The 12,412-nt window shown below is 37.9% G+C and overlaps 1 protein-coding gene across 1 annotated transcript in view; it reads left to right on the top strand.

Moving 5' to 3' along the window:
• Positions 1-1,529: 1,529 nt before the first annotated feature.
• The window catches only part of KDM5A (lysine (K)-specific demethylase 5A), a 160,131-nt gene continuing 149,248 nt past the window's right edge, over positions 1,530-12,412 (top strand). The window contains exons 1-3 of the mRNA XM_006862704.1: positions 1,530-2,026; positions 6,630-6,707; positions 7,882-8,004. Of these exons, the coding sequence (XP_006862766.1) occupies positions 1,862-2,026; positions 6,630-6,707; positions 7,882-8,004 (366 nt within the window). The 5' untranslated portion in view covers positions 1,530-1,861. The remainder of the gene's footprint in view (positions 2,027-6,629; positions 6,708-7,881; positions 8,005-12,412) is intronic.

Raw genomic sequence — 12,412 nt, 5'->3', positions numbered from 1 at the left:
ACTCCCAAGTCAGGCTCTTAGAAGTGCCAGGTCTCCCCAAAGGCTCTGGAGTAGAGTTCTCCACTGAGAACAGAGGAATTGGTGTTATTCCCTGGGCTGCCATCACAATGGGGCTGCTGTCCTCCTATGCTTTTTGTACAGGAGCTGCAAAAAAAAAAAAAAAAGGGTACTGAAGTGTTGTCATAGGGCAGTTGAGAGTAATGAGGAGGGAAAGACATGGGTGGATTTAAGATTTTTACATGATCAAATCTCCAGACTTGACACACCATCGGTACTTGGGGGGGCTACAGATGCTGGGGGTTAAGGATACTTCTAGATTTCTGGATCAAGTAACTGGGCTGTTGTTGTTAAGTGCCATCTAGTTGGTTCTGACCCATAGCGGCCTCTATATGGTTTCCTAGGAGGTGAACCGCTGACCTTGCTTTTCAAACTGATTGCAGTCCAGCGCATTAATCCACAGCGCCGCATCAGGACTGTCGTTCAATAAGTATCTAGATATACTGGCTTGAAACTCAAAAAAGTTTAGGCTGGAAATACAGATTTGGGAGCCATCAGCCTATATTTGCCAATTTAGATGCTGAGTAGCTGAGACTGCATGGGGAGTACATTTGAGAAAGGGACCTAGGAAGAAAATTCCCAGCTAATGAGTATTTATTACTAACAATTATTCTTTCACGGTTTCTTCTTTGGTTCTTTCTGTTACTGGACAACTTGGAGAATGTGGGAGATAGATACTGGTGTGAGGTTTTTGACATGTAAAGTTAGGACAGTTGCCATGGCTTTTTACAGTAAATTGAGAAAGATTTATGCAGTGTGTGGTGACAGAAGGAAATTGTTACTGTTAAGATGAGATGACCTGGAGCTGTCAATTACTGAGAAAACAAGGATAGGAACTGTTGCTTATATGCGTGACGTAAAGCAATTCCTGGATGTTAAACTGGTCAGCAGTACTTGGGGGATGGGTTCGACCAAAACTTCTGTCATGGAAAAGGGGCGTGTACAAAGTGCAATTTCTCGAGAGATATTAGCAGTCAAGAAGGCCTGGTGTAGCGCTATAGTTAAGCACTGGACCACAAGGTCGAGTTGAACTGCAAGAATCAACGGTTCAAAACTCACCAGCCGCTCCCTGGAAACCGTATACAGGATTATTATGAGTCGGAACCGACTCGACGACACTTAAAAACAATAGCAATTAAAGGACTGAAAAAGAGAGATGTTGTAACTTGTTACTGGATAAAAGAAAAGTAGGTAGGTTAAAACAAGTCACAAAGCACTAGAGGCGAGTTGATGCAGCTGGAGTTAGGCCCAGGTTGTTTCGGTGGCCATTTGTACACAAAGGGGAACTAGACCCTCCTCACCGGAAGCAGAAACTCTGCCCTCTAGAGCATTACACATTCCTCCGCGACGGAAGAGCGCGTCCCGCCTCCTGTCTGACCAGTTACTTCCACCCGTCTCTTCTAGAGAAGTGACCGTGGGATGCTCAAGGGATGACGGCCTGAAGTTATGGAACCGAGCGAAACCGACGTCGACAAGTCGATAAGCACCGATACTGGAATGTAGGGGAAGAGAGTAAGAAAGTAAGGTCGCACAACGAAACGGCTCGGCGGAGGGATACTGTTTCTTTTCTGGCGGAGGGATTTGATAGTACATTGACTTCCGGAGACGTCCTGGCCCTGAGAGGAAAGACCCCGAAGGAAACAATAACAAACGAGAGGAGGAAGGAATTGTGGTGTTCCTGTGTTGTGCTGTCGTTACTAGAGAAGATGCGTTTCGGTCCCTGTCAGGGGACGTGAAAGGGCTAGGTGGGCTTCAGCCAGCCTTTCTCCATCTGTTCCCCTACGGGGGGCTCCTGGATATTACCATGGCTGGTGTGGGGCCGGGGGGCTACTCGGCGGAGTTCGTGCCACCACCGGAGTGCCCAGTGTTTGAGCCCAGCTGGGAGGAGTTCACAGACCCGCTCAGCTTTATCGGTCGCATTCGGCCTCTGGCTGAGAAAACTGGCATCTGCAAGATCCGACCTCCCAAGGTACGGGAGTCAGAGGAAGGGAGGAGACGGGAGGATGGGGGAGTCGATACAGTTGTTTTAGCTTTACTTTCCCTGTTCTTTTGCCTTTCTGCCTGCACTTCTCAGCAACTCGAGGTTAAGTTTCGGATGTTTCGCAAATTTTGCGTGTTTACGTGGTGGGCACCTCTGAACGCTAGAAAGTAGTGTCCCTAAAGCCTTTTCCGTCTAGAATTTGGTTAACTGATACTTTTTCTTTTGGATTGTGGGCCAGGGAAACAAAAGGCTTTAGGCCTTTCGTTGGCCTGTAAGTTTTAGAAATATGACATGTTCGTTCCTCCGTGTGCAACCCTCATTATGGTGCGATTGTTAAAAGTGCCCTTCCATTGGCTATTTCATTATCCAAGCCCTACTTTACTGCTTCGTTTATGAAGTATTTGTAGGCCTTATCGCGGGGCTAGGGTTTCTTAGGGTAATCTGAGCTCTAGTTGGCCCTTAGGATGGTATCACTCAACCAGAGCCCCACACTGATTACTGCTGCATTGAAAAAGTCTTCCCGGAGGAAGAGAAGGAGTAGTATTTATTTTTTAAATGTAGAGGATTAGGAAAAACTGACCAATAATCGAGGTGGACGAAAACGTCGGACTCTCTTAATGTTAGGAACATAATTATCAAAGATTTACACATCTCAAGCCTTCCAATTAATTGTTTTCTCCTTGATGAATTACAATTCTTAATCTTTAATTTAAGATAAGGAAAACAGTCACTATCTTTGTTTTGGGGGAATTAGTGCCCCAAGAGGTTGAATGATTTGCTCAAGGTCAAAGGTTTCTTGGTGTCTAGAGTAGCTGTAAGAAGCTCTGGTGGCTTCGTGGTTAAAGTGCTTGAGTGTGAACCAAAAGGGCGGTGGTTGGAGAGAAAAATGTGGCAGTCTGCTTCTGTGATACAGTGCTGAGCCTACAGTGCCACATCAGGAGTCCCAGTCACAGACTATTGTTAAGTGCCATCTGGTTGGTTCGACTCAAAGAGATTGTGTATAGAATTTCTGAGGAGCAGCTGATGAGTTTGAACTGCCAACCTTGCGGTTCAGACGACCTTGAGGTTGAGTGCTTATCTATGGCTCCATTCAACTGTCATACACAGGCTGGTGGTGGTGGTTGGTAGTTATGTGCCGTGGAGTCAGTTCCAACTCATAGCAACCCTGTACAGGGTTTCCAAGGCTATAAATTTTTTTTGGGAGCAGAAAGCCTCATCTTTATCTCGTGGAACCAGCTGGTAGTTTTGAACTGCTGACCCTGAGATTTGTAACCACCATGCTACCAGAGCTCCTTTGGATACGGAATTTCATGAATCTGCTTTTCTACCTGATTCTTAGTGCACGTTAAAGTTTGTAAATCATTACTTTAGATTTCTTAAAGACAGACAGCATGCTTTGTGTTTGCCTAGTTATTTTTGTTAAGTGCCTTCGAGTCACTTCTGACTCAAAGTGACCCTGTCTAGGGTTTCTGAGGAGCATCTGGTGGGTTTGAACTGCTGACCTTGTGGTTAGAAGTCCAGTGCTTATCTAACAGCGTGTCACACAAGGACTTGACTCCTTTGCCTAGTGGTAGTAAAGATAAAACATTTAGTGCTGATATTGTTATTGGTGTTTGTTTGAAAAAAACAGCAAAACAACATTTGTCCTCACCACAAATTAACCACAATGGTATTCAACACAATGAATAAAAGATGGTGGTAGTGGTTGTAGGGATAATTTACCACTTAATATCCTTCAAGAATTCTATATAAATTGTTTCAAGAGTAAGATAATAGATTATTGATTAAGACAATAGGATTAATAGAAAAATCTATAATGGTATACATTGCTATGACTCAGAAGTTTCTGATTAGCTCTCTTTTTCTGTCAGAGTTACCTAATATTGACAAAACCTTAAACATTTACGTTTTTCTTAACCATATTTTCATCTACCTGTTGTTATTAAGGAGTTCTGGTAGCGTAGTGGTTACGAATCAGGCTGCAAACGGTAAGATCAGGAGTTTGAAACTAGCAGCCGATCCTCAGAGAAAGATGAGGCTTTCTGCTCCAGTAAAGATTTACTTGGAAACCCTGTACAGGGTTGCTATGAGTTGGAACCGACTCCACTGCACATTCCCACTACTACCACCACTCAGATCTTTAAGTGGATTGGTGTGGCATTGTAGGCTCAGGACTGGACAGCAAATCACAAGGCTGGCAGTTCAAATCCACCAACTGCTCCTAAGAAACCCTATACAGGGTCTCTGTGAGTTGGAATGGACTCCACAGCAACAGTAACAGCAAGCCAAATCAAATGATGTTCCTTAGAACCCCATTTGAAAAACAAGGGGCCTTCAAAAAGTTCCTGGGAAAATTCCAGTATCCTTGAATTCCATTTATCCATGAACTTTTGAAGCCCCCTGGTATGTTACCTCATTTCAGCCATCCCACAACTCCCATCTGGGAATTTGTTCTGTGGGTTTGCTTTTTTTAAAACAGTGTTTTGATGCCCAGAAGCTGAGTTTGAACAAAGCATTTATATAGCATAGACTGTAAAGTGCCATGTCACATAACACCCATACACAAATTCAAATGTATTTTGAGTGATTTTTAAAGCATTACTTTTTTTTAATTATTATTTAAGGTTTTTATTGGGGATTGAGTGAAAGTTTACAGGGCACATCATCAGTTTTACATTCAACAAATCATACACCTTGTTTCATTACATTGATTATAATCCCCTCCATGTACCATCAGTTAACAGTATTTCTCTCTATCCACTTTAGCTTTCTAAAAAACATACTAACAAACAAAAATAAAACCACTCAGGCATATATAATAATTTACATCTCCAAAGTGCACATTCTGCAAGTCTGTTCCTGGCCACCAGTTCTTAGTCCTTTTCTTGTTAGTCCATGAATCTAGAGTCCTCAGCTGCTCCCCCTCTCCATGCCCCATCTCTGCCTCATCTCTGGTGCTGTTGCTTCTCTGGATAAGGTCCTGCATTCTACTTGTGCATTCCTCTTTTGATGGTCCTAGGGTCCTCCGTTTCTGGACTGTAAGATTAACCACTCCCCTTTTTTTGTTAGAAAACTTCCACCTTTACAATTGTGACAATCTCGATTAGTCATGGTAACAATTATTCACTATTGAGTCTTAGTAATCTTATCCCCATCTCTTTTCACCAGACCCATCTAGACAAGATACCAGCCAGCTATTCATTGGGGACTCTTTCTTTACCCTCATACTCTTAAACTAACCTCCCTCTTGAAACCTTGTAAGCCAGTCACTTCATGCCTTTATTGCCCCCTCATTTTAGATAGCCAATGTCTAAGTTGCCCATCCCTAGCTACCCTGTGTATAGAGCTGATAGCATTGATACTTGATTTGAAGACTCTTTCCTTCTCTCTTGGTATTTAGAGTAACTACCGCTCTGAGTATAGGTCAGGTTCATCATGAAGATGTATCTTCTGTCACTGTAGCTGTTCCAGTCTGCTTGTTCTTTCTAGTGGGAATGTCTCACCTCATAAGGTTCTGGATGGGGCTCAGGATTCCACCTAAGGCCCTATACTCTGTAAAGGCTTTGCATGAGGCCTATTTCACTTGGTAAGTTGTAGAACCCCTTTTAGGTATTCCAATCAGTTATAGGCTGAAGGCAGGTTTATAAGTTTTCTCTAATCAAGTTTCCCAACATTCCTTTGTAACCCACTCGTGTCTATTTTACAATAGTAGGCAAGGGAAACTAATATTCCTAAGGTAGTCAAGGATTTTAGTATTATGTACCCTCTTCAAGCTATACTTAGATCCCTGTATCCCAGAGCCCTGTTGTTCCAAGGTTGAGTATGCATCACTATTTACCTCTGTCCCACTAGCCCATGCAAACCTGTCACAGTGTTCTTATCTATCTTGTTCTTCTGCCTCCTCCCCCCTTCTTGTATTGCCCTCCCCAACACCCAAACTAAACCCCCCACCCCAACCCCATTGTGGTTACCGTATATACCATTAGTTCTTCCCTCCATGTAAGACAGTCTGTTTTATCCAGTAATCTACCTGACCTTCCCACCACCTGGATCTCTGTTCTTCTGTGTTTACCTTTTTTCACATTGTAATTGTTTTGATCATAGACCGACCTCCCAGATCCTCTGTTCTTATAATTTTATTCTGTACTTGACTCTTCCATTTGTTGACTGAGTTCAGGTTGATGCTGCCATGTACCTCATTCTGTAGTTGTTGTGTCAAGTATTACTTTGTAATCTTAATTTTTGCCCATTTTTAGTTTCTTTCAAATTCTGTTTCTTTTTCAATTTGGCAAACTTGGGATTACTAGACACTGTTTTCTGGTATATGAGCTCATTGCCTTCCACTTGAGTAATTGCCAAAAGCATAATGGTGGTATGTAAAGGCACTAGTGATATCTGATGATTGTTTCTCTAGTTAAGTATTGAAATTTTTTTAAAATAAAAAAGTTGTTACTCTGTCTCTGTGTTAAAGAGAACTTCTAATTTGGTCTGTTATCACCATGCTTTGTGGCAACAAACTTCTTAAATTAAAGAAAGTGAATAATGCATTTGTTGCTTAAATACCACTGTGTTCAAATATCCTTCTGTCTAGGACTGGCAACCTCCATTTGCATGTGAAGTAAAAAGTTTTCGTTTCACTCCCCGGGTCCAACGCTTGAATGAACTTGAGGTGAGTGTTGTTATGTTACCATTTCTGCCTCTCAGTTCATTGTATATGTCAGGGCTACAGTTAGAAAATTTTGAGAAGATCAATTACCAGTGCCCAGAGTTAAGTGTTAGTAATTTAATAGAGTAGTTACTTGAGCCTTGGAGCAAATAATCGATTTTAAAAAACTGTTTAAAGTAGCGCTACAATTTTTCTAAAAGGGAGATATGGGCAATTATCTGTAGCTATGTTTTTCATGATAGGAATCTCTAATGATTAGCTTTCAGAGACCTAGAATTCTCAAGTTTGAACTTACTTCCGTGCTTATTATTTTACAAAAAACTTTGAGGATCCCAGAACTCTTCTGCCTCCCATGTTTTTTGGAAATTTTTTATAATTTTTGTAATTTATAATTTTATTTAAAAACCTACTTTTCAAAGTTTTTTTTTTTTTTTTTTGGTCTTTAACAGAACTTTTCCAGGACTTGAATCTGGTTTTATTAATATTTTCCTTTGTTGTTGTTGTTAAGTGCTTTTGAGTTGGTTTTGTATCTTAGCGACCTGGGGTAGGGTTTCTGAGGAGTGGCTGGTGAATTTTAACTGCTGACCTTGTGATTTAAACTGACCTTGTGGTCTAGCTTTATCCCACAGCGTCACAACATTTCCCTTTAAGATTACTAATATTTTCTAAAACTTCATTTTCTAAATTGAAGTTTTAAAAAATATTGCTGCTTTTCATGTCTGTCAGATTTTAAGAAGATTCTTTAGTATGAAACTGTGTGGGAATCCAAGAGGGAAGTCTTTGCTAGCTTAGAAATAGTGTGCCATTCTGAATTATGTGTTTTGTTTTTTTTTCCCTTCTGGATGTTCCTAACATATTTATATACTGAAATTTTAATATATATATTTTTCTTTTATCTCTTAAAATTAGATACTTGAAGAATGATAGTGTCAGTGAGGGTAGAGTGTTGATGATATACCTGAATTATACATGTTATCTACAGATGAAATGACATGATTAGAGACTGAGAATTTTCTGATGAATTAAATTTTTTTACAACTATTTTGCTTCTTTATTGCATTTATAATGAAAACTCTGAATTTCTTTAGAGAAGTGAATACTTTTATTATGCAGAATTAATGATTTTCAACCATAATTTACTTCACATTTCTGATGTCTGTATTTGAATAATCTTTAGGCAATGACTAGAGTGAGACTGGACTTCTTGGATCAACTAGCAAAATTTTGGGAACTCCAAGGATCTACTTTGAAAATTCCTATAGTGGAGAGAAAGATCCTGGATTTATATGCTTTGAGCAAGGTGAGGTTTGTGCTTGATTTAGAAATCATCAAGTAATTTCAAACAACTTTGGTGAAAAACATTTCCTAGTTAACATATGATTGGTAATGGAATTGCAAGTATGAATAAATGAAAATGACAGATCTCAAAGTTGTCTTTAAAAGGTATTTATAATTTGGTATGAGATTGCTATTTAATGACTCACTCTGATTAGGAGGCTCTGTGATACACAGTATATAAAAGAATTGCTACCAAACTGTTAATGGTATCTTGTATTGAGTGTTTAATGTCCTATGTTGAGCTTGTCTTCTTTTGATTTACTTCTTCTCTGAAAGCTTGATAAACTAAAGGGATTAATTTCACTAAACAGTCTTATGTGTGGCATAAACAGTTTTATGAATAACCTGTAAATAGTATTAAATGGTTAACTAAGAGGCCAATGTTATCCAGTTGAAAGAACAGTAGTATAGAAACTCAGGGTAAAGAGTTTTAGATTTGTTTTTGTCCAAACTAGTGTTCATTTTGTAGCATTACAATCCCTAATAAGAAACAAAAAAACATAACAAGTATACTTACCTGCAACAGAGATAATTATGTTATCTTGAAAACATTTTTATAATAACAAACAACAACAGATGGTTGTTTTTCATTTGTGGGTGAAGACAGCTTGATTGTCTGAGACATTTGGAAAAAAAATGTAAAACACAAATATTTTTGTGGCTTTTCATGTCCTGTTACTGTCTTTTGAAATGAAATGAAAATTTATATTTACTTAAATTACAGAGTTAATTTTAGAAGACTTCATTTTCGAGGAGAATGGTGAGAATGGACAGATTTAAATTAGCTTTTATGATATAGTCTAAAGTTAATGTCAGGTCAGCATTCTCTCATTAAAAATTCTTAGAAGTATGCCCTTATTTTAGAGTATGGCTCTGAACTAGTTTTATCAGTCAGGTAATGATGTCAGTCATTAAGCACTGTGCTAAGAATTGTCTGGGTACAGTTATATTAAATAATATAATACCAAATAGCAGATTACACTGAATTTGAGGGATGAGTTTCTGTTATGTGAAGGGGAAAATTAGGATACATTTTTCTTTTAAGAATTTTTTTTTGACATTTTGATTCATTTAAAACTTATCTATTAAAATTTACTACCTGATGCTATTTAAGATTCTGAATATGTTTGATTTGAATTATGTAACTTAAATAAAATTCAAAGGTATTTTCCTAAATCATTTTTATCATTTATATTAATACTATTGTAATCCTTAGCAAAGTTCAGTCCACTACTTCAGTTTTATTTTTATTAATACCTTATAAAATTTGCTAGAATAAGTATATGAGCAAATAATCTGTTAAACTGAAACTATTCCTGTATTAATAATTTTCCAGTGAAAATTAATAGATTCCAAAACTAGGATGAGGCTTTGTTGTTGTTGCTAAGTGCTGCTGAGTCAGTTCGGTTCTAATTCATAGCGACCCTGTATAGGGTTTCCGAGGAGTGACTGGTGAGTTGGAACCACTGACCTCCAGTTCTTATCATGCAGCACCGCACTAGGGCTCCAGAAGGAGGCTTTAAAGGTAATCTAATTTGAATACCTAGTTGTTCACAATTCTCTTATTTTTCCAGCAGTTTAACTCCATACTGACAAACCTACTTCGTTTTTATTAAAAGGGGAATACTACTAATAAAAACACACCTTGTTTAAATACCTGGTCGTGGTGGTGGTGGTTGTGTGCCATGGAGTCAGTTCTGACTCATAGCGACCCTGCATAGGGTTTCCGAGGCTGTAAAACTTTACAGGAGCAGAAAGCCTCATCTTTCTCCCGCGGAACGGCTGGTAGTTTCGAACTGCTGACCTTAAGGTTAGCAGCCTGACTTTGTTTAAATACCTAGACAACTTATTAAAAATATTTTGTGTGTGTGCTGAAGACCGAGGATGGGGTGGGGTGGGTGTGGGGCCAGGCTTGCAGGGTATACCCTTTGGTTGGTTGATGATGCATGGAGGGGATTGTAACCATGGCAATGAGATGATACACGATAGAATGAATATAAAACTAATGTTCTCCCATGTAAACTATCACATAATTCACAATAAAACATTTAAGAAAAAAAATATTTTGTAACTAAGATCATATGAGGTTTATTGGGTTCTGTCTTTTGCCATTTTTTGGGGGGCCCTTGGACATCTCTTTTCCCTAATATGCAAAAATGCTTATAAAACTGAGATTTACACTTAAACTAGACACACTTTGATTTGTAGTAATTTTGTTTCTACTTTATATCCCCTAAATGTCATAGTGAGACTGTCAGTTAGCACCATATTAACTTCTTTTTATTTTTTTCATTTTGTGTTAGTTTTTCAAAACAAGGTAAAGACAGTTCATAAAATTGTATAACTAGGCTATGTAGACCACATTATGTCACAATGTGCTAGAAGCAAAAAAAAAAAAAAAGCCTTTAATCTCCATATATGAACTCCCATCCAGTATACATACATGATACATGGCTGACATATAGACCAAAACAGAGGGTGCTAATGACAGTCTGGTAATGAATACATGTAAAGATTAATGGGTTTTATTTTCAAGATAAATTAAAGTTCTATGTTATCTTTTTTTTTTTTCTTTTTTAACTTGTACTGTGAATTGAGTAGAGGTTTACAGAGCAGATCATCAGTTTTGTATTCAACAAGTCACATACTTTGCTTCTTTGCAATGGTTGATTGGATTCCTTCTGTGTACCAACAGTTAACAGTATTTACCTCCACTCACTTTAACTGATGCAGTCCTTCCTCTGCCTCTCGTTAACAATCATTTTTCTTTTACTAACCTCACTCTTATTGTGTATAGTCTGCCCTGTCACCCATGTTAACATGTGTCTACCTTCAAGTCTGTGAATGATTTTCCCTCCTTACTCACCCCATAACCATGACAGATAGTTTGTTTTATCAAAAAAACCTTTTCTTAACTTTTTACAACATTGGTCTCATACAATCATACAATATTTCCCCCTTTTTTTTTAAACCATGGGAAATCTGTAACATTTTATTTTTAAAAAATGAACAGCTTCAGAACAGATCTAAATGTAGCTTTAACAAAAAAAAAAAAAAAAAACACCAAAAAGTAGTGTAAAGCCCTTCCTTATTAAATACAAACTTATTTTGTGATGCATTGCATCAACGTTTTGCATATTCCCTAATGCAAAGGAAATTTTACATTACATTTGGTTTGAAACAAAACAAAAACCAACCAAACAAACAAACCCACTAACATTAAGATATGAAAATGAATGACTACAACCATATTAACTGTTACAAACTCCAACATAGGAAATTTTTCCTTAAACAAATTTTATCCTTTTTTATATAACACTCAAGTTTTAATTTAGTTGTACCAAAGGCAAAATTTTATATTTAAAAAGAAAGTTATGTTACAGATGCATAAAAAGAGCAAAAGTGTAATATACCAAGGACTTTTGTTGGTTGCACTTAATGTCATTATTTGGGACAACTTTTAGGTTTAAAAAGGCACTAGATTTCTGCTCCCGTAAAGATTTACAGCCCTGGAAACCCTGTACAGGGTCGCTATGAGTCGGAACCGACTCCACGGCATATAACAACAACAACAGTAATAGCATTATACAATAATATTCAAGATAACTCAAAAGGAAAATGAAAAGCATCTTTACACAAAATGTTCTAAGGACAGCAAACTTAATCTTAGTTGTTTTTCCTTTGCTTTAAAACAAGCCACCTCTAAAGCAGTCTAATATGTATTGTTTCTGGATCAACTATAAGCATTCATATTTGCCAAAATGTTTTGCAGTGGGTCCTTGACCTCAATGAAAACATAAAATGGCTAAGGAGAGGCTACTGTTTATTTTCAAATTCTGTGACTGGCTTCCCATAATCTCTTAATAGAAGAAATGCTGGCAAAATATCTGGTTATTTAGGATTGGATTTAATGGTATCAGCATGAAACTGTTATCGATAGCTTCTTAATAAACCATTAAGAAGGCTAGCTTACTTAAAAACTAACCCAAGGAGCATAAGAGACAACAGTGAAGTCTAGTGTATAATACAGGGCAGGTAGAAATGATAATTTAATGTTTTGTGAACATGAAAAGTCAACATAATCATATACTCTGGGGAATCTAATGCCTACTTAGATTTTTAACATTATCTAAACCAAAAGGTCATGCTTCAAAATGACCCAAGCTTATAACTTGTAGTTGGAATATTTTGCTGCATTTTGGCATTTTACTGTAACATATAGTATGCAATGCAACTATCTACAGGACTCAACACTATCTTGGCACAACAGACTAACTTGCTTGTATTCCTTTGGTTGTGGGGGAACTTTTTTCTCCCCATAATCAGAGAAAACAAGGTAACAGTGTAACTCTGTCATACTTGTATTTTTT

The sequence above is a fragment of the Chrysochloris asiatica genome, unplaced genomic scaffold (genome assembly GCF_000296735.1).
Source record: "Chrysochloris asiatica unplaced genomic scaffold, ChrAsi1.0 scaffold00050, whole genome shotgun sequence".
In the NCBI taxonomy this organism is placed as follows: Eukaryota; Metazoa; Chordata; class Mammalia; order Afrosoricida; family Chrysochloridae; genus Chrysochloris; species Chrysochloris asiatica.
This window is presented reverse-complemented; position numbering and strand designations above follow the sequence as displayed.